This window comes from Balaenoptera physalus (assembly GCF_965194825.1).
Source record: "Balaenoptera physalus genome assembly, chromosome: 15".
In the NCBI taxonomy this organism is placed as follows: Eukaryota; Metazoa; Chordata; class Mammalia; order Artiodactyla; family Balaenopteridae; genus Balaenoptera; species Balaenoptera physalus.
In genome coordinates, this window is record NC_138894.1 from 31,159,924 (window position 1) to 31,179,946 (window position 20,023).

The window sequence follows — 20,023 nt, forward strand, 5'->3', positions numbered from 1 at the left end:
GAGTCTGAGTCAGAACCTCAGCCAGTAATTAGGAGCCAACTCTCACAGCCTCATCCCCTGGGCAGTGACAGAGCTGGGAACTACGAAAGGAGCTTTCAGATCCCTAATCTTTGCCATCTCAACATGACTTCTTATGTGGTGCACAAACTGTTTCTATGGACAACTTACAAACTGAAGATGGAAAGAAAGAGCAGGGCCGCACACTTAGAATATGAAGAATACGACCTTCTAAAATGACTGCTCTGAGAGACCCAGTCAAATCATTACCCATAATCTGTTTTGTCTGCTTGCTATATCTTTTTTAGAGCCATCTCAGCAACTGATAGTCACAATGTATTAGTAAGCACAACATTCCCATAAAGCAGTGGGTGTCTTGGCAACTTTTGGGGGCTATAAGGTTGTAAAGTAAAAATGAGAACCACCCCCCGGCCCTGGCCAGCCCCCACCTCAGCTCTGGAGCCCACCCCTTGCGCCCACCGCACACAGGGTGGCTGCTCACAGTTGCTTCCCGGGGTTCAGAGAGCCCATGTCGATCTCCTGGTCAAACTCCGTGCGGATGTCGTCAAGCGTGCCGTCATCCCCAAAGGCTCCCCACTCCATGTTGATACACATACGGCCCTCGTCACCCTCCACCATGTCGATGTGGCGCATCTCTTCCATGTAGCAAGCATTGCTGCCCGTGCCTGGACAAAATAAGGAACTGCTCAGCACCCACCCGCACCATCCTCCCCCCAAACCCCACCTCCCTCTTAAACCTCCATCCTGAGACCACCCAGGGTGGCTGGGATTCCTCGGTGCAGACTCCCAACATCCCAACATGGTCCAACCCACTACCATCCACAACTCCACAAGTCCTGGCTCAGCCCTCCAAAGTGACCGCACCATTATCTTTCAATATGAAGTATTCAATACAAAGGAACATCCAGGCCATGGACCCCTCCTCTCTTTGCAGCCCACCCCCACAATCCATCGGCCAGCACTGCTCCTCACACCCAGTGCTCACGCACCCACAATGAGACCAATCTCGCAGTTCTGGTCATCATAACCACAGGTCATCATGGTCCCAACCGTGTCATTCACCACTGCCACAATGTCAATATCAAAGTCCTGCAGGGATAAAAGGGGGGCTTCTGACTTTCACTGTCACAGAAAGGTTACAGATGTGAAGATGAAGAGAAAGAGCAGTAAGACTCACAGCTCAAGTGCAAGGCTAGAGCTGGAAACTGGGTCCAGATCCAGTCTAACAGCAGCATCTCACTTCCCACCCTGCTGGTCCTCATCTTGGAGGACTTCACTGACAGCAGCCCTGCGGTCTAGTTCACAGCCATCACTACACTGAGAAGAGCCCGTCTTGTCATCATTTTCTTCTCATTCTTTTTTCTTTTCTTTCTCTCTCTATCTCTCCCTCCCTCCCAGAAGGTCTTGTCCTTCTGTGACAAGACCTTTATCATGTCCTTTCTCTACCTTGTTCCACCCTAATATCAATATCATCCCAACTTTCTCATTTGAAAATGATATTCGAGTCTTCTTCAGATTAAGAACTAAAGGGTTTTTCTCGCACCAAGACTAAGATTAGTTGTCCATCATGCTAATAGGAAGACCCCAAAGGCATTTGATCATATATAAGATCACTGGCATGCTAACTATCTCTCAATATAGGTAGGTCATTATGCAGCACACCTTAAACTTATACAGAGTTGTAGCTCAATAAAACTGGAAAAAAATAAAGATTATTGGGTAACATAGCAGAGAAGAAGAAAAGAAAACTTCTCATTAAGAACCACAAAAGATTCTCATGCTGATTTGAGGACAGACAGGGAAAGACTTCAGAGTGGACCCAAAAGAATGTAAAGAGCCTCCAGACCCCAAGCTCCTGCCTCCCCATCTCTGCTGCCCTACTCACCCCTCTCCTCTGGATGGCTTTCCGGATCAGAGTAACCACATCTTTCCCTTCCACACCACTGGACTTGAACCCCTTGGTCCATGAGACCAGGAAACTCTGGAAAAGGACCAAGGAATATTGACTCCCACAAAACTCAACCACACTCCTCATCATTAGGAGACCTCTTCCATGGGGCTAAACTAAAGTCATGACTGAATTTGTGTATTTCTTCCTGACTAGTCCAGGAAGGAGAAACTCTGTCAATGACCAAGAAAGGAGACTAAATGAATGATTTACTGCCCCCAAGAAGTGGAAAGAGCAGGTTGTAGAAATACCAAAATAAGACACTTGTATCCTAACGTCATTAACTTTCAATGATGTCTATCATAACACTTTAGAACAAAGGAGTCCCGGACTAATTTCTCACTCCTGTTTCCCTAAGAGGGATAAGGATAATGTGCAATGTATATGGTCCTGCAAATTGCCATTTGACAGTGATAAAGACACCCTCTTCTCCGATACCTCTTTACCATCGCTCTCACACATACCTACACACGCTCTTCCAGAAGGACAGAACTCCCAATATTCAAACACTGTCCACTCGATCCATCAGAGCAACCTCCTTTACAACCTCCATTGTAAAGGTAGCAGGTGGCTCAGAGTTCTTCCCAGTCCTCCCAGTCCAAAGAATGAAGCAACAAAAGTGTCTGAAGAACTCATCTTACCTCATCTAGTTTTGTTTGGAGACACGGGAATGAGAAGGTAAAACCCAAAGGGAGCTTCTTGTCTTTGATTTGTAGCTTATCCATGAAGTTGGCCAGGCATTCAGCAATGTGGTCAAACAGCTAAGGGCACACAACACAGGAAGATGAGCAGGGAGGCAGAATAGCATAGAGATTAAGAGCATGGACTTTGGGCTCAGAAAGGAACTAGTTTAGCTGAATGCATGCAAGATATGTATCCCCTCTGAAGTTTTAATTTGTTCATCTATAAAATGGGGGTGATAACTGCACCTGCTCATGAGTTACCAAAAAAATTAAATGAGTCAATACATATAAGGACTTAACACTAGTTAGTGATTATTAAATACTGTCTTCCACTTAAACCATTTATCCAACCCACTGTCAAAATAACTGCATTAGGCAGGGGAAACCATAGCCAAAGCTAATCAGAAAGTCATCACAAGCCCTGACAACAGAATATCCTTTGGTGGCTCTGTCAGAACCTCCCTTGACATGGATGCACAGCTGATTGTCTTACCAGAAAGGGCAGCCCATCTCACTGCCAAGAAGTATTTTAGCATCCCTGTCTCTTGTGATTGGGGGAGGGGATGGGACATTCTCTGTTGGCATTCTATAAATGAACTTAACGAAAATAAGTAACTTTTATATTTTTCCTCCACTCTAGAAAACCAATTTTCTGGGAGCAATTCCAAGAAGTTAGTTTTATATTCTAACTTCAGTATGGAACACTCAAGTGAGTCCACAAAGAACACTGAAGAATAAATAGGGTTTTATGGGTGAGCAGCCTCACAACCGTGACTATTCTAAGCAGGACCCAAGGCCCCTAAGAAAAATCCTAAGCCTAAGAAATCATCCAGACTTTCAATCTGCCCCAAAGCCCACAGCCCCATGGCTTCCTTTTTGCCCACTCAGCATCCCCAAAGAGAAATTGGTGACCATTCCAGACACTTAGAGACTGAGGCCAGGAACATTCTGGTGCAAAAAGTAAGCAAAGGTCAAAAAGACTGAGGAGCAGACATAGAGAATGGACTTGAGGACACGGGGAGGGGGAAGGGTAAGCTGGGACAAAGTGAGAGAGTGACATGGACTTATATATACTACCAAATGTAAAATAGATAGCTAGTGGGAAGCAGCCACATAGCACAGGGAGATCAGCTCGGTGATTTGTGTTCACCTAGAGGGGTGGGATAGGAAGGGTGGGAGGGAGACGTAAGAGGGAGGAAATATGGGGATATATGTATATGTATAGCTGATTCACTTTGTTTTAAAGCAGAAACTAACACACCATTGTAAAGCAATTATACTCCAATAAAGATGTTAAAAAAAAAAAAGAGAGACTGAGCAGATTCCAAGGGCCAGGTTGACCAGATGGCAAAATCTAAAAGCCAAGGGAGGTGAAAGTGGACAACATTCCTTTCCTTCTCCAGGCAGAAGCAAGGAAGATTCCACTAATCCTGGGGTCCCCAAAGTGTGGTCCACAGCAGCATCACCATCATGTTACAAATGCAAATTCTAGGGCCCAAACCTAAACCTGCTGAAACAGGTGTGGTAGAGCCTCCAGGTGATCCTGAAGCAATGGTTTGAGAACCACTGCACTAAACCACAAAAGTATTTGCATTTATAAAGGAACTGAGAGGCTTGGGGTGGCAGGGTAGGTTGAGAGATGCACTGGCTCCCCAGATGTCTGGGGTATGCTCAGTGAGAGGCTAGGAAGACAAGACAAGCCCCTCCTAGAAGGGGGCCAGCTCTAACTGAACTTCCCACATCGATCCTGTCTCTCTGTCTGATCATGTGCGAAATTAACCTCAGCTGATGCTGAAACTCTCAATTTCCAAACCAAAACATTCTCAAGAGCAAACGCTGGGCAATGACAGGGCTCTCTCACTAAGAGGATCCCCAATGCAAAGTGCCAACTCCCTTGAGCAGAGATCAAGTATTTTAATGTGGAAATAGGGTTTCTAGATAGATACTCAGCAAGTTCTGTTCTGTTGGGAAGTTGATCAGAGACAAAGTTTACAATAGGGTTAAACAAATTCCCAGCACCTTCTTCCTGGTACTCTAGTCAAAATGATCTTTAGTACAGTAGTTTTTAATCCAAAAAAAGGAAGTTGCAGAAGCTGTGCAAAGAGATAAGGCCAATCATCAGAGATGGGGGGAGGGGTTGGAAAAAGTAAAATGGTTTCCCCTCATCCAGCCCTGATCACTGCTCTCTTTCCAACTGCACTACCAACAGGGGAAGGCAGAAAAAAAAAAAAGAGAGAGACAGTGAAGAGGTATTAAATAATGTGTTGCCCAATACAGTAGCCACTAGCCATCTGTGGCTATTTCAATTAATTAGAATTATAAAAAATTTAAAAGTCCCTTCCTCAGTCACACTAGCCATATTTCAGGTGCTCAATACTACACGTAGCTAGTGGCTGCCTCACTAGACAGGGCAGATATCAAATGGTTCCACCACCGTGAACAGTTCTATTGGACAGTTCTGAGTTAGAAGAACCTACAGCTCTTTAAAAGAGGATAAAAGGAGACCATCTGCTTCCTTAAAAGGAAGACTATATCCTTTTCTGTTAGCTGATGACCTAAGGATAAGATACTGGGAGAAACAGCTAACACCTTCCTGCCATAAAAAGGCTCAAAGGGCATCATTTTATGAAGGTAGAAAAGTTTCCTCTTCCTTATTGGTCTGAGAATCTGTTCACTCCCCTTCCCACAGGAAACACCTTAAAAAATCTAAAGTGGCTGCTATTACCATTTGTAATTCACTGCTCTCATGTGAAAGTTCATGTGGCAGAAGACAGACTCTGTCCAGGGACCCACACTGCCCAGGTTCACAGATCTTCAAAAACTTTTGCAAGTTTTGAGCTTGGTGATTTGGTCTTGGTTTTAACTAAATTTTATTTTTTAAATCCATTTGTTTCCCTATAGTTAATTAAAAGACTGACACTTAATATTATAAAAAAGAAAGAAAGAAAAAGGAAAAGATAGGGAAAAAAGCATCAGTAATTCCACCATTAAAATAGCAACAATGAATTTCCTTCCAATCTTTTTACCAGGTGTTTTCTGCTGCTTTTAGGACAATAGCATTCTTTCCCTTTCTTAGGATGGAATAAGCACCTATATTTTCTAGTTTTCTTTGTTTCATTTTTATATAGCATTTTTTTCCATTTATTTGAAGGATTCTTAATATCACAGTAGATTCATAGTTTCTTCCAGATGGGTCTCATAGATTCTTTTGGACTAACACATTTTGTTTCTGTATATTGGAGCCACGTGACAACCTCAGTGCAGCTCAAATCCCACTGTCCCAGAGACTCAGCCTCCCGTGTCCAACCCCAGCATTAAAACAAGGAAAATAGGTTTACCCTGAGGGTAGTAGGGACCCTGGACCACCATGTTGCCTAGTTCCAGGAAGCACCCATGGACTACATAATGTGGCCTAAAAAGTGGAGCCTCCTAGAGTTGGACAAACACAGACTCCTGTCATATGGATCTGACTTTGTGTCTTGCCTCTGGCCCCTCCCACCCCTGAATCTAAGGCCAAGTCACTCAATCTTTCAAAGCCCAATTCCACATCTAGAAAATGGAGAGAGTAGGAGCACCCAGCCTTAGGGCTAGTGTGAGGATAAAATTAGGAAATCTATACAAAGCGCTTTCACTCAGCCTGACTCCTGTCAGCTCTTCCTCCTGATGGTTGCTCATCCACTTCAACACAACATGTATTACTTTCTGTGGGCTGATATGTGTGTTTGGTGGTCCAGTTGGACTTGAAGTCCTGGAGGGGGAGGACCAGGACTTTGATTCCCAGCAAGGATCAGTGGCCCGGTGTCCAGTAGATGCTCAACACATGTTTGGACACTGTCATGACAGCAACTCCATCCTTGCTCGTTCTCTTCTAGCTATTACTGAGATGACTCTTACTTGGATTTCACATTTCTTCTCCATGCACTCTTTTTATTGTATGTGCCGAGTACAAAATGTGACTCTAGAGGTCACAGAGATATGGGGATGACTAAGCATGATTTGGGGCCAGTGTGGAAGCACACGGAGCCCACTGCAGTGCCAGGTAGAACAGACACCCAGAAGCTGGATTTTAGTGTTTTCTCAACAGGCTCCCATTCCTGTGTGTAAAACCTCTTCTGTTTCAGAAGGCAAAAAAAAGAGAGAGCAAATAACCAAAAAGGCAAAGAGGCAGGTCCCATTTCATACAATGCTATGCTAACAACTGTGAGTCAGAGGGCTACAGAATGACCACCGTGGCAGGTGGCAGTGTCAAACCACAACTGTGTATTCTACTGACTTGCTATTCAATGACACCACTAACCATAGGTGTCCAGGTATATTGGCCCAGCCTCCTGGCAGTAGGCTTTCCTCAATAACCAGTGCATGCAAGCACACCTCAAATGAGATGGAAAAATCAAAATCCCTCCCACTAAAGCCCATCCAGACCCTGGGGCCTTGTGCACACACTCCCTGCCCTCTGGCCATGTGCACCTCTCCTGATAGAGGCCCCCCACCTAGCCTCCAGGCATGGAGGAGGATCACCCAGCAAAGAGAGGACAGGGAATCTGAGCTTCAGTCAAGGTCTCCTCCCTCCAGACCACAGAGAAGGAGCAGTATCTGCTCCTGTGGGGCCCAGAGCCCCAGTGGCCACCCCAAGAGATGGGTCATACCTGGGTGCCACTGCCTCGCATGATGTCCTCGGGAATGGCGTAGATCTGGTTCTCCATCTCAACCTTCTGGAGTCCATTGTCTGTTACTTTCACCCAAAGCACACGGAAGTTGGTCCCTCCAAGGTCCAGAGCCAGGAATTCTCCATGTTCTGCAGAGAGAAGGACCACTATTAGTTTGGGAAAGACAAGGTGTAACTGTTTCACAGAGACCAAAACTTAAAACCCAAGAATCCTGCCATAAACACTGGTCATCTCTGGGTGATGAGGTGGCCAGCGGGTCTTTTTTCTACACACTTTTATGTATTGTCTGATTCTTTTTCTTAATGCTAAACACTTCTATATTACTTTCAGAATTCACATAAAGAATCAGACAGTTTCACATCCAGTGATAGGGTGCCCACCCCCTCACAAGAGCTATTTCCCAAGGGCTTTCAGCCAAGTCCCCATCAAGTTCACAGGGCCCAGCAAGCCCTGCACCAGGAGAGCAGGCCTCAGGTTTTTTGGGGGTTTTTTTGTTTTTTTTTAATTAATTCATTCATTTCTGGCTGTGTTGGGTCTTTGTTGCTGCGCACAGGCTTTCTCTAGTTGCATCGAGCTGGGGCTACTCTTCGTTGCGGTGTGTGGGCTTCTCATTGCGGTGGCTTCCCTTGTTGCGGAGCACGGGCTCTAGAGTGCAGGCTCAGTAGTCGTGGTGCACGGGCTTAGCTGCTCCGTGGCATGTGGGATCTCCCTGGACCAGAGCTCAAACCCGTGGCCCCTGCATTGGCAGGCGGATTCTTAAACACTGCGCCATCAGGGAAGTCCCCCAGGCCTCAGTGTTGTTCTTCATGGCCCCAGGACACCCAGCACGCTGCTACAAGCTTGTGGCCCCCTGGGCCTTTTGCCAAATTGTGATCCCTGAACAAAATGTACTCTTTAATGTTTGTATACAGTGACAGCAACATCTCTCGGCAGGATGAGGGTCACATGATGGAGTGGAATGGGATCCAGCTGGCTATAAATTAAGAGGCCTAGCAAATAAGTCAAGCAGGTGCCCCCACCAATAAAAGATCCCAGGTGCTGAGTTAAGAGTATATAAGACAAGAGTCAGGCCACTCAGACAAGCCACAAGGCTGGGGCAGAGGGAGGAGAGGGAGACTCCACAGACACAAGTAAGTGGGTCAAGATCTTCAGGTGTCACCAGGAAAGCACAGTCCAGTCTCTCCAGGAAATAAGCAGTGCAGAACAGGAAACATCCAGATTCCAGACGATAATACCGGCTACAGGGACACGTGCCATTGTACAGCACAGAATGGAAGTGCTGAAGAGGCTCGGAGGCCAGAGCCAGGGCCGGGGCCCAGCGGGGCAGGCAAGGACGGGGGAACAAGGCGGGCTTGTCCCCTCAGCAGCCTCCTCAACCAGTCCTGCTCCGTCAGTCTTCCAATGTCCTGCCGCACACCTTCTTGAAGGGTACATGATTATTTCCGGGGGGATTCACTTGTTGGCATGTTTGTCAACACTCAGCCCCTTTCATGATGGGAGACTTGCCACTGAAGTAAGGGAGAATGGATCAGAGGGTCAGGGAAGTGCTCTGACTAAATGAAACAAGGATTTATTCTGACCCACTTCTTCTCAGCAGCAATAACTGTTTGGCCCTGAGAAAAGCTACATCTGCCCAGCTCCCTGAGGGCACTTACCCACACAGCCCCTACCGTCCAGAGGGGCAACTTGGGGTGGGCATCATTCACCCGACATTCCGTGGGGACTTGCCCCCACACAACCGTGGCTTGCTGGTAACAATATACAGAGACTGGCTCTGAAGCCCACATTACCTGCATCAGAACCCCAGCCACTTTTTGGCCGTGGCAAATTCCTGAGCCTCTGAGCCTCAGCTGCCTCATCTCTAGAGCAGGAACATCATACCTCATGTGGTTGAGGTGAGGGGCAGAGCAGATAATGTGCCTCAAGTACCCAGCACAGTGCCAAGAACTCAGGACACACTAAATAAGTACTAGAAACTTTCCATCCAGGTTCTCGGCAAACACTGCCTGACACCCACACTTAAAAGTCTCCCAGGCCCAGTATTAGGACTGTCTCTCAGACTGAAAAAAGTAAAAGCAACATTCAGAGGGGAAACTTAAGAAACCTGTCCAAGGAAAGCCATTGAAATCTTCTCCAGTGACTTTAGCATTCCTCCTCAGGGGTACTAATTTCCCCTCCCTTCCCTGGCATCTGGAGGTCCCTCCAGCCCTCTAGCTACAGTCACTAGATAGCTTGGGTAACCTCAACCCCATCTTGGGAGACTGCGCCTCTTGTGGCCATGGATGACTTTTCCAGGCACTTCAGTTCTGAGCCTCCCCTGGTAGTGGGACGTCAGCCAGTTTGCAGGGAAAACTATGTGTGGTTGTCATGGGGGATGAAAAGGAAAATCAAAGATGAACTGCCGACATCAGCACTCTGCCCCAGGACACATGAATCTGCTGAGTCGGCAACCGTGGGGGATTGAGGCTGCCGAGGCTGCCCCTGGTTGGTCATGATTCAAGGCCAGCCCAGCTGGATTCACTGGAGAGGACAGCTCCATCAAGAATGGTGGTTTTGCAGTATTTGCTGATGGACTGAAGGGAAACCACAGATAATACAGTGCTGCTGAGAATTCCGTTCCCAGGAAGAAATGTCATACTTTTCAGACTCCACCAGATCAGACATTCCTCTGCACCCCTCCTCCCTGATGCTCCCTCCACAAACACACATGATCACAGCTACCATAGCCAAAGACTTTATTCCTTCCAGAGTCTAATATCTCTGAGACAGGCCCAGCATCATGACTCCTGGAGCTAAATCCTAAGGTGACCCCTTGGGACAGTGGATGGACCCCTCCCCTAGTGCCTGCCTCTACACCACCTATGAGAGGCCCTCACACAGAGAAGCAACAAGCTTTGCTTTGAATTCCAGCTCAGCTGCTTCACTACCTGTATGGCTTCTCTGAGCATGTCACCTCAGCTGCAGAACAGGGCTCATAATGCTGACTTTCCCAGGGGTCATGAGCTTACATGAAATACAGAACACATTATGTGAATATATAGGTACACCGTAAGCCATCAATAAACAGCTGCTGCTGTCACTGTTATTACTCCTTTGATTATGTAGCTCCTCTCCTAGTTCTCCTCAGCCCCTCCAATCCCTACCTACACCTATCCTACTCCTGGCCCAGGTCCTACCTACACTGTCAACCTTCCGGGACATCCCAGAAGCCCAGAGCAGAGAGTGTGTGATGTGGTGTGAAGGAGGATGGCATCTATGGGCCTGGGACAGTCAGACTGGATGGGCAGGAGTGAGGCTCTGGGGCAGGAGAACATGTCTACAGCAGGTTTCTTAAGTACACAGCCACAGGGCAGACAAGCCAGTAAGGTCCAGTGAGATCATTCTGCTGAATGAGTATACTTGGTATTTGAGGCAATGTATTAAGAAAACATCTCATATTGCATCTGCTTACTGATGGTTCATTTATTAAACAAAATATTTGAGGAGACCATAAGACCAGAGGTAAGATTTCTTTTATTGTTAAGCATGCTGTTATGTCTAGAAAACAATTTTAATACCTGATTTTTAAAATGTTCAAACAGTACAAAAGTGGAAAAAATGAAAAGCAAACATCTCTTCTCTTCTCCATACCCCAAAAGTAACCATTATTAACGTTTCTTGAGTGTCCTTAGATACATTTATATTATAAAAACAGGGAAGACCATTAACTGACACATTCTAAGAAAAGAGTTTGAATTGCTGGTTCTAAGGATTTATGTTTTTGATTACCAAAGATATTAGCAAATTAACTTCCTAAAAATTCTCTCCAAATTCCACATAAACCAACAGGTGGGTGTCACTGTCACCAGTGTCCTATGTTATGTACAATTAATCTTTGCCAACCTCATAGGTTAAAGTGGCAGCTCATTTTTTAAACTTGGTTTCTTTCCTTGGTGTAGGTTAGACATTTTGAATTATTGACTGGCATTGTGAATTCTTTCTTCTGTGAATTTTCTGCTCACATGTTTTGTCTTTTAAAAATATATATTCATTATTTTCTTAATAACATAAAAGAGCTCTTTGTATATTAATGAAACTATTTTGTTGGTTGTATATCTGCAATTATTTTTCTCCAGTTGGATATTTGTCTTCACTGCCCTTTCTAAATCTCTCCAGTTACTTCTAAATGTTGTCACCACCACTGCTAAAATAAAAGAAGCAAGGTTTCACCATAGGTTTATTTAAAAGATCAAATTCATCTTATACTTTCTTATGTGACTTTTTGAAAAAAATGAAGCCCAGAACCCTGTCTTCATCTCTCTTGTCTCTGGGACACAGTTCAGGCTTTCCCACTTGCATCTGATTATTGTGGCAATAAAACAATGGAAAGACAGAGGCAGGTGTGGAGGAGGTTTAGTTAATTTAAGGTCCACCATGTAGATATTTTTAAAAGAAATTTGTTGTGTGATATTCATAAACATTATCTCATTAATCCTCAACAACCCTATTGGACATCATGATCCCAATTTCCAGATAAGAAAACTAAGGCTCAGGCCAAGTAACTGAAAACAAGATTTAAATCCAGGTCTAGCTCTCTAGCAAAGTTTTCTACTGCAGTGAGCAAGAAGGCTGTTCATGAGAAAGTTGTAAATCCTCAAATAAGGAATTCTTCATTATTGGGACTTCCCTGGTGGTCCAGTGGTTAGGGCTCCGCGTTTTCACTGCTGAGGACCCGGGTTCAGCGCCTGGTTGGGGAACTAAAATCCTGCAAGCCGCGTGGTGTGGCCAAAAAAAAAAGGAATTCTTCATTATCAATGCCAAGAGCATAAAACCCAGAGGTTGCCACAGGCTCTAAGCTGGCCTGGGTGGCAAAGGAAGTGACACTGTGGTTCAGAAGCTGAGTCACTTAGTTAAGATCATACAGGGGTAAACAACTGCTGGATTTGACCCCAAGTTCATCTGACCCTAGCACCCATGCCAGTCCCTATGCACCTCGCCCATATCTCTTGTGGTGCCGGTTCCTGGAAGCTGAGGGTTACCTGACGCAGAATCTAGGATGGAAGCAAATAAGCCATAAAGTGATGAAAAAGAAAGCAAAGATGCCCTAATCTTTATCAGTAACTTGGCCCATCCCTCTGGGCCCAATGCTCTCAAACTTGAGTGGGAGGTGGCAGAAACACATCCACTGGCAAGAAGTGACACACCCTTCTCCCCAAAGGAACCCAGGACCTACTAAGGCTTTTTGAGGCAGGTTTTCTTGGTAGCCGCAAATTGGTGCCATCTCATACAATTATACCAAACCTCCGTTCCCACCTTACTGGACACTCTCCAATCTCTCTCTGATGAAGGTTCTCCTAATTAAGAACGGCCCCCTCCAAAAGCAGACAAAAGAAGGGGTAACAACCCTCTATCGAAAAGAAATAAGGGGGCTTCCCTGGTGGCGCAGTGGTTAAGAATACTCCTGCCAATGCAGGGGACACAGCTTCGAGCCCTGGTCCAGGAAGATCCCAAATGCCACAGAGCAACTAAGCCTGTGCACCACAACTACTGAGCCTGCGCTCTAGAGCCCGTAAGCCACAGCTACTGAGCTCACAAGCCACAACTACTGAAGCCCACGCACCACAACGAACAGTAGCACGTGCTCACCCCAAACAGAGAAAGCCCACACACAGCAACGAAGACCCAAAACAGCCAAAAATAAAATAAATAAATTTAAAAAAAAAAAAAAGGAAATAAGGACTCATAGTTAAGAGGAACTGGCAATAGGGGTATTAGGTCTTGCCACCCTTCATCGAATTGCCCAATGGTTAAGATTCAAGTTGCTGGGCTTCCCTGGTGGCGCAGTGGTTGAGAATCTGCGTGCCAATACAGGGGATGCGGGTTTGAGCCCTGGTCCAGGAAGATCCCACATGCCGCAGAGCAACTAAGCCCGTACATCACAACTACTGAGCCCACACTCTAGAGCCCGCGAGCCACAACTACTGAGCCCGCGCACCACAACTACTGAAGCCCGCGTGCCCAGAGCCCGTGCTCCGCAACAAGAGAAGGCACCGCAACGAGAAGCCCGCACACTGCAATGAAGAGTAGCCCCCGCTCGCCACAACTAGAGAAAAGCCTGCGCACAGCAGCGAAGACCCAACGCAGCCATAAATAAATAAATAAATAAATTTATTTTTTAAAAAAAAGATTCAAGTTGTTCCCTCTGGCAGAGTTTGTTTGCTGACTCATTTCCCATCCTGGACTACCATTCTGCTCACTCTCAGTGAGGTTCTTATCAAATACATAAAGTCAGCGAGATAAAGGGGTTTCAATTTCTCCTGGGAACTCACCTGTCCCAGGGAAAGGCTGAAGAGGACTAAAATGGCATCTAAGTAAGTAACCGCCTGAACATGATAGTCACTGTCATCTCGGTTGACGGGATATCACTAATGTATTTGAGCAGGCCATAACTCCAGCATTCTTCAAGTCACCCACTCACAATGTCCATGCAATTTGTGAGGGGTGAGGGCCAGATGAATTTCCCAACAGTCTATTTTCAATCACTAGGTATTTGCCACTAATTAAAATAGATCGCCACCTGTTCCTCCCATCAGGAGCTCAGAGCAGTGTGCCAACCAGTGCACAAAGGATGACTTGTGAACAGAAAAGGTCTGTTTTTGTTTTGCATTTTTAAGCAGCAGTGCCCTTTTGTCGAAGGCAACTGTGTTCAGAAGTGGCAGAGCACTGCCTTGTTAAGGCTAGAGCCAGAGCCCAGTCCCTCACCCCGGGCAGGGCTTCTTCAGGTGGTCGAATGGACTTCTTTGGAAGCCTCCTATAAACAAGTAGCTTTGATGCAGCGTTCCCAGAGCTCTGAGGATCGTTGAAGGTGCCATAGTGCCTGCTAGCACTCCACAATAGACGGCTAAGAATGTATGGCATGGACTCCAATTGACAGGACAACTAAAAATCTCCAGGTCTTGAGTAGGTAATCCAGCAAAACTAACTTTGCCAGACACAGGTTTCAAGGCACGTATTTCCCAAGTACCTGGAAACACCACAGTCACTAACACCTCTGGCAGCCTCTTTTTAAGTTCCAAGATTTCAGATACTCCATTATAGTACAACAACAAGATGCTGAATGCCAAAATGTAGAAACAGAGAAACGTAAGGCTGCTTCAATTGAAGGGAGGGGCCTGGAGCACATACCACTTTGTAAGTGCCCCCCAAAACTCCCAAAACACCATCAGAAAGCACCACCCTGCTGCTTTTATACTCAGGAAATGTTTCTTAAGCTCAAAATATGTGCCACTCACAGAGAAATGTTATACTAGCTCCACAGATGTGAAACCACTCTTCAAAGGATTAAAATATGATTATCTTTCACTACTGTGTAGGCGTTGAGTGTGTTAAGATTTTCAGGCAGGCTGACATGGGTTCAAATCCCATTTTAACATGTATTAGCCATATAAATTCAGGTAAATTATTAGAAATTTGATACTCAGATTTCATCATCTGTTAAAAGGGGACGGTAATAACCTTCTGTCTAGCCAGCACCTCCCCATCACTCGCCAGGACACAGAGACACAGACACACAGACACACAGTTTTTGGTCAAGAATCAATGCAATGAATGCGTAAGGTGTTTGGCACAATTCCTGGTGTATGTAAAATGTTTAATAAACTCCAGTTACCACTATATGGAGGCTATTTATCAATACAATCTTCATTTTATATTGTAGGCACCATATAAATCCACTTATTAATTTGCATGTATGTGAGCTATTGATCTATGTCTCCACTACATAGCTGTTGATACAGTCCTGAGCAACCAAGATAAGGGCTCCTTTCAGGTTAAAGGGCTCCTTTACCAGCCTCCATGCACTCTATCACCAGCCTAGTCTCTCTTTATCGTATCATGTGCTTGCATTATATGACGTAGTATCATTTCATTTATGATGATAAATGATATCCTTATGTCCCCAGGATAATTTGCACTCTTCAAAGATGGGGCACAAGGCTGCTCAGCACATTGCTGCCCCACAGAGGACCAGCCTCAGAGGGGACTCTATTGAATGAACTGAACAGCTAGGCCTGAGTTACAAATAGAAGAATGAATGCATTGTGCTAGCAGTGTTGGGGGCCTCTAGTGATACGCCTAAGGGCCCAGGCTTTGGAACACAGATGGCTGGGTTCAAATCCCAATGCTTCTACTTGCTCATTATGTGACTCTGGGCAAGTTGCTTAATCTCTCTAAATCTAGTTTCTTTTTCTCTAAAACAGGGTTTATGGTGTCTACCATTGGGTCACTGTGAGAATTAATGAGATAGCTCAAATACAGTGCTTAGCATAGTACCTGGCATTTATAAGCCTACATTTTAAAATTATCATGATCATCATCATCATCATTCCCTGCTCTCGAGGGAATTAAGTCTAGCTAGAGGGTAGAGATACATTCACCTGTAAAAAATAATTCACAATTCAGGGAAGTGGGGAAGTATCAAAAGATCAAAACAGCAAAGGCTTCATCTCACTCTGCCTTAAGACATGCTTATATCTAAACAATCTTGCCAAGACAATGAGGGCAATAAAGATACTACAAAGATAATTTATTTCTAAATTGGAAAGCTGGAAAAAAAAAATTGTTAAAAATGTAAATTATTTATAAAATAAATAAATAAATTGGAATGCTGGAATATTTGTAGGTTTTTAGTTGGGTCTACTTGAGCTTCTTATTATAATGGTACAAAGTCAATCCATATTTATGGTCAATTTTAAAAGATAATAATCTGATTTGCTCCAGAAACTTTTGTTCAGCAACATGAGCCAATATAAAGCATGAATCTTATGGCCTTGGAGTCAAGACTACCTATGCTTAAAGTCCAACTCTGCCACTAACTGTACACAGGTGACCTTGGCAATCTCTTTTAGCCTCAGTTGCCTTATTTTTAAATTGGAAATGTCTCTCTTGTAGAGTCTGCATGGAGAGTAAAACAGATTGCTTACATAAACAGATATCATGGGTGCTCATTAAATGATATCAACTATTCCTGCATTTCCTCTTAAGATGGAACTGTCCTCTGAAAGCCAGATGCCTTGTGATGTGTGTAGTGGGCCCCCTGACAGGGCTGTGATTGGGGCTGGTACTGCAATCACATGTATAGCCCAGCATAGGTTAGGGCTGCCTACAGAGAGGTCAAGATGGTGAGATTCCTGACAGATACAATAAAACACTTTCTCTATTCAACACTGCCAAAAACAAAAAGGGTGGAGGGAGTCACAGACAATAATTATTGGGGCAAGTGGAACTCTCATACAGCATTGGTGGGAGTATAAAATAGCTCAACCACTTTGGAAACCAAAGTTCAAACCACTTTGGTCTGGGAGTTTCTTATAAATTAGACACATCCCAAACCCTATGACCCAGAAATTCCACTCCTAGTTGTTTACTCAAGAAAAGGAAGAAAACAAAAACATATGTCCACAAAGAAGCTTGTGCAAGAATGTTTATAGTAGCTTTCATCAAAAACTGGAAACAGGGCTTCCCTGGTGGCGCAGTGGTTGAGAATCTGCCTGCCAATGCAGGGGACACGGGTTCGAGCCCTGGTCTGGGAAGATCCCACATGCCGAGGAGCAACTAGGCCCGTGAGCCACAGCTACTGAGCCTGCGCGTCTGGAGCCTGTGCTCCGCAACAAGAGAGGCCGCGATAATGAGAGGCCCGCGCACCGCGATGAAGAGTGGCCCCCGCTCGCCACAACTAGAGAAAGCCCTCGCACAGAAACGAAGACCCAACACAGCCAAAAATAATTAAATAAATAAATAAATAATAAAAATAAAGGAATTCCTTTAAAAAAAAAGTAAAATAAATACCCTTCTTTAAAAAAAAAAAAAACAAAAACTGGAAACAGCCCAGGTGTCCATAGAATTCATGTCATATAGGATTCCAATCACACCACGGAATCAGCAACCAAAAAGGAACTACTGATATACACAACACGGATAAAGCCCACATTTTGATGGGTAAATGAAGCCTTGCATAAAGAGTAAATACTGTATGATTGTATATGTGGGAAGTTCTAGAACAGGCAAAACAAATACATGTGGAAAATTTAAAACAGTGATTACTTCTGGGGGTTGGGGACAGGGACTGCCTGGGAAGGTGCAGCAGGGAGCTTCCTGGGCTGATAATGTTTTCTATCTTGATAGGGGTTGTATTAAACAGGTGTATGTATTTGTCAACTCATCAGATGATATTTAAGATTTGCATCTCGTACAAAATTTTACATCAAAAGAAAAAAGAGCAAATATTGAACTCTGGTTAATAATGGGCCTGCTGAAGTTCTGGGGTTGAAATGAACTGATTTCTGCAATTTACTTTGCAATGCCTCAAATAAAACAAGAGGGACTGATGGGAGGAAGGATAGAGGAGTGTGATAAAACAAATCTAGTTAAAATATCAATGTAGACTCTAGGTAGTCTGTATATGGATGTTCATTATACAATTCTTTCAACTTTTTAAAACTGTCTTAGAGAAAAAAACAAATAAGGAACATTTTTTATATACATACCAGCTGACACCAAATTCAGTCACCTAAGTAAGATATTCTTGGACCATTTACATTTTCATTTTTATCTGTGCCAACTATGTTTCTTTGCACTGAATGGTCCACACAGTCTACGAAGCACAGATATTTTAAAATCAGCCCCCACAGGGTTCTGACTGTTGACATTCCCTTCCTTCTCACAGAGAACTCAAACCATAATTTGGAAGTTCATATTTCATGTGTGTAATGGAAGCCTCCATCATAAACAAATGGCCTGAAACTTCCTAAAGTCTCTCCCACATTCTCTACCAGGTCTTTGATTACCATTAAATAGCTGAGACCTGATTTATGAAAGCTGGAGCCTGGTCCTTGCTCCAAAATGCAGGGAGGGCCTCCAACAATGGGGATGAACCCTCACACCTGCTCCCTCCAAACAAAAGGACCTGGGAGATTCACTCACCCTCTCTCAGTAAAATCGGTGCTGGCCATGGTGGCTGCATAGGACTGGGTTTACAACACACATGGGAAGGTTACATAACCGATTCCCCCTTAATTCTCAGAGAGCCAACCCTCTGATGTTTCTTCTTTTTACAAATGAGAAAATGGAGGAATACGGCATAAATGAACTGCTCTAAAGCAAACAGCTTGAATTCAAACCCTTTTAAACCTAGAATTCTGATCTTCACCCCTCAACACACACTGCCCTGAAACCACCTCTCACCCCTGGCAAGAAATAGCCAATTTTACAAAGGTCTGACCAGGACAAAACTGGGTAAGGAACATTTAAAGCAGTGGCTTTCACACCGCAAGCTGAAAAAAAAATTAGTGAGCCCTGACTAGAGACAGTTTTAAAGTATAGAAGATAATAGATCTGGGGCTTCCCTCGTGGCGCAGTGGTTAAGAATCCGCCTGCCAATGCAGGGGACACAGGTTCGAGCCCTGGTGCGGGAAGATCCCACAAGCTGCTGAGCAACTAAGCCCGTGCACCACAACTACTGAGCCTGCGCTCTGGAGCCCGCGAGCCGCAACTACTGAGCCCACATGCCACAACTACTGAAGCCCACACGCCTAGAGCCCGTGCTCCACAAGAGAAGCCACTGCAACGAGAAGCGGGCACACCGCAACGAAGAGTAACCTCCACTTGCCGCAACTAGAGAAAGCCTGCGTGCAGCAACGAAGACCCAACGCAGCCAAGAATGAATGAATGAATGAATTTTTTTAAAAAAGAAGATAATAGATCTGTCACATTCAAGAATAAACATTAGTTCCTGAAACTTATTTTGGTTGTATATCAACATTCATATGTATGTGTTTCTTGCTGTGAGTATGTAGTCCAAAAAAGTTAGAGAGCCACTGACTAAGTCCCTTTAGAGCAGAGGTTTAGATCTAAGGTTTAATTTCCCAGATATGAAAAAGTAACACTGGAAAGGGCTGAGCAGGGTTCTGAGGAAGGCTAGCCTGGAGCAGGCACCACTTGAGCAAGGCCTCTAGCCTTCTGTAGAAGAGAAGCACAGTCACCAACAGCAGCAACAGTGCCGGGACTGCGGCCTTGGCCAGGAAGCAGATGCACCAGCCAAGCCTCACAGGCTGTGTGACCACGTCCAGGGGAAAGGCAGTGGTCCCTGCACATAACTGCTCTCTCGTTTCTCCTCTCAGCACTTTACTGGGGTGCCAATAAAAAGAAGAATGTTCATTTTTGACAGGCTTTATCTAGTGAAGAGTCACTGGTCCTCATTGCCACATTCCATAACTCACAGCCCAACTAATGAAATATAAAACTCAAAGCCTTGATGTTGACCACTTTCAATTATATTCCCTCATGTTCCCCTCCCAGTTCCATTTTCTTTCTCTCTCTCCAGAAGCAACCCCTATCATTTATCTGGTACACATTTTCCAGTTTATATCCTAACAATTTTAGGATATGTGTGTGTCCATGAGCAACATATAGCATTACTTGGAGAGGTTTTTTTAAAATAACATTCAACTACTATGAGGTACATGTCTTTCTGCAATTTTCCATTCTTTGTTTTTTAAATGTATCCATATTTATACATGGTCATTTTTGTAACATGCTATATTGTATCCCATCACATGCACAGTCTATAAACTGTTCCCAATATGCTGTCATTATAAGCGGCACTGCCATGAATATTCTTAGACGTGTCTCCTTGAGTTCGTATGGGAATCTGTTCAAGGTATAGTTGGAAG

At 44.7% G+C, this 20,023-nt stretch overlaps 1 protein-coding gene across 6 annotated transcripts in view; it reads right to left on the minus strand.

Moving 5' to 3' along the window:
- HK2 (hexokinase 2) overlaps positions 1–20,023 on the minus strand; it is a 61,280-nt gene that overhangs the window by 18,403 nt on the left and 22,854 nt on the right. For 5 of the 6 annotated variants that reach the window (XM_082428041.1, XM_082428037.1, XM_082428042.1 and 2 more), the window contains exons 3-7: positions 7,296–7,444; positions 2,608–2,727; positions 1,904–1,999; positions 1,008–1,107; positions 500–683 (exon numbers count right to left, since the gene is read on the minus strand). In XM_082428041.1, coding sequence (XP_082284167.1) covers positions 500–683; positions 1,008–1,107; positions 1,904–1,999; positions 2,608–2,727; positions 7,296–7,444 — 649 coding nt within the window. The remainder of the gene's footprint in view (positions 1–499; positions 684–1,007; positions 1,108–1,903; positions 2,000–2,607; positions 2,728–7,295; positions 7,445–20,023) is intronic. The other variant, XM_082428040.1, reaches the window with a different exon arrangement.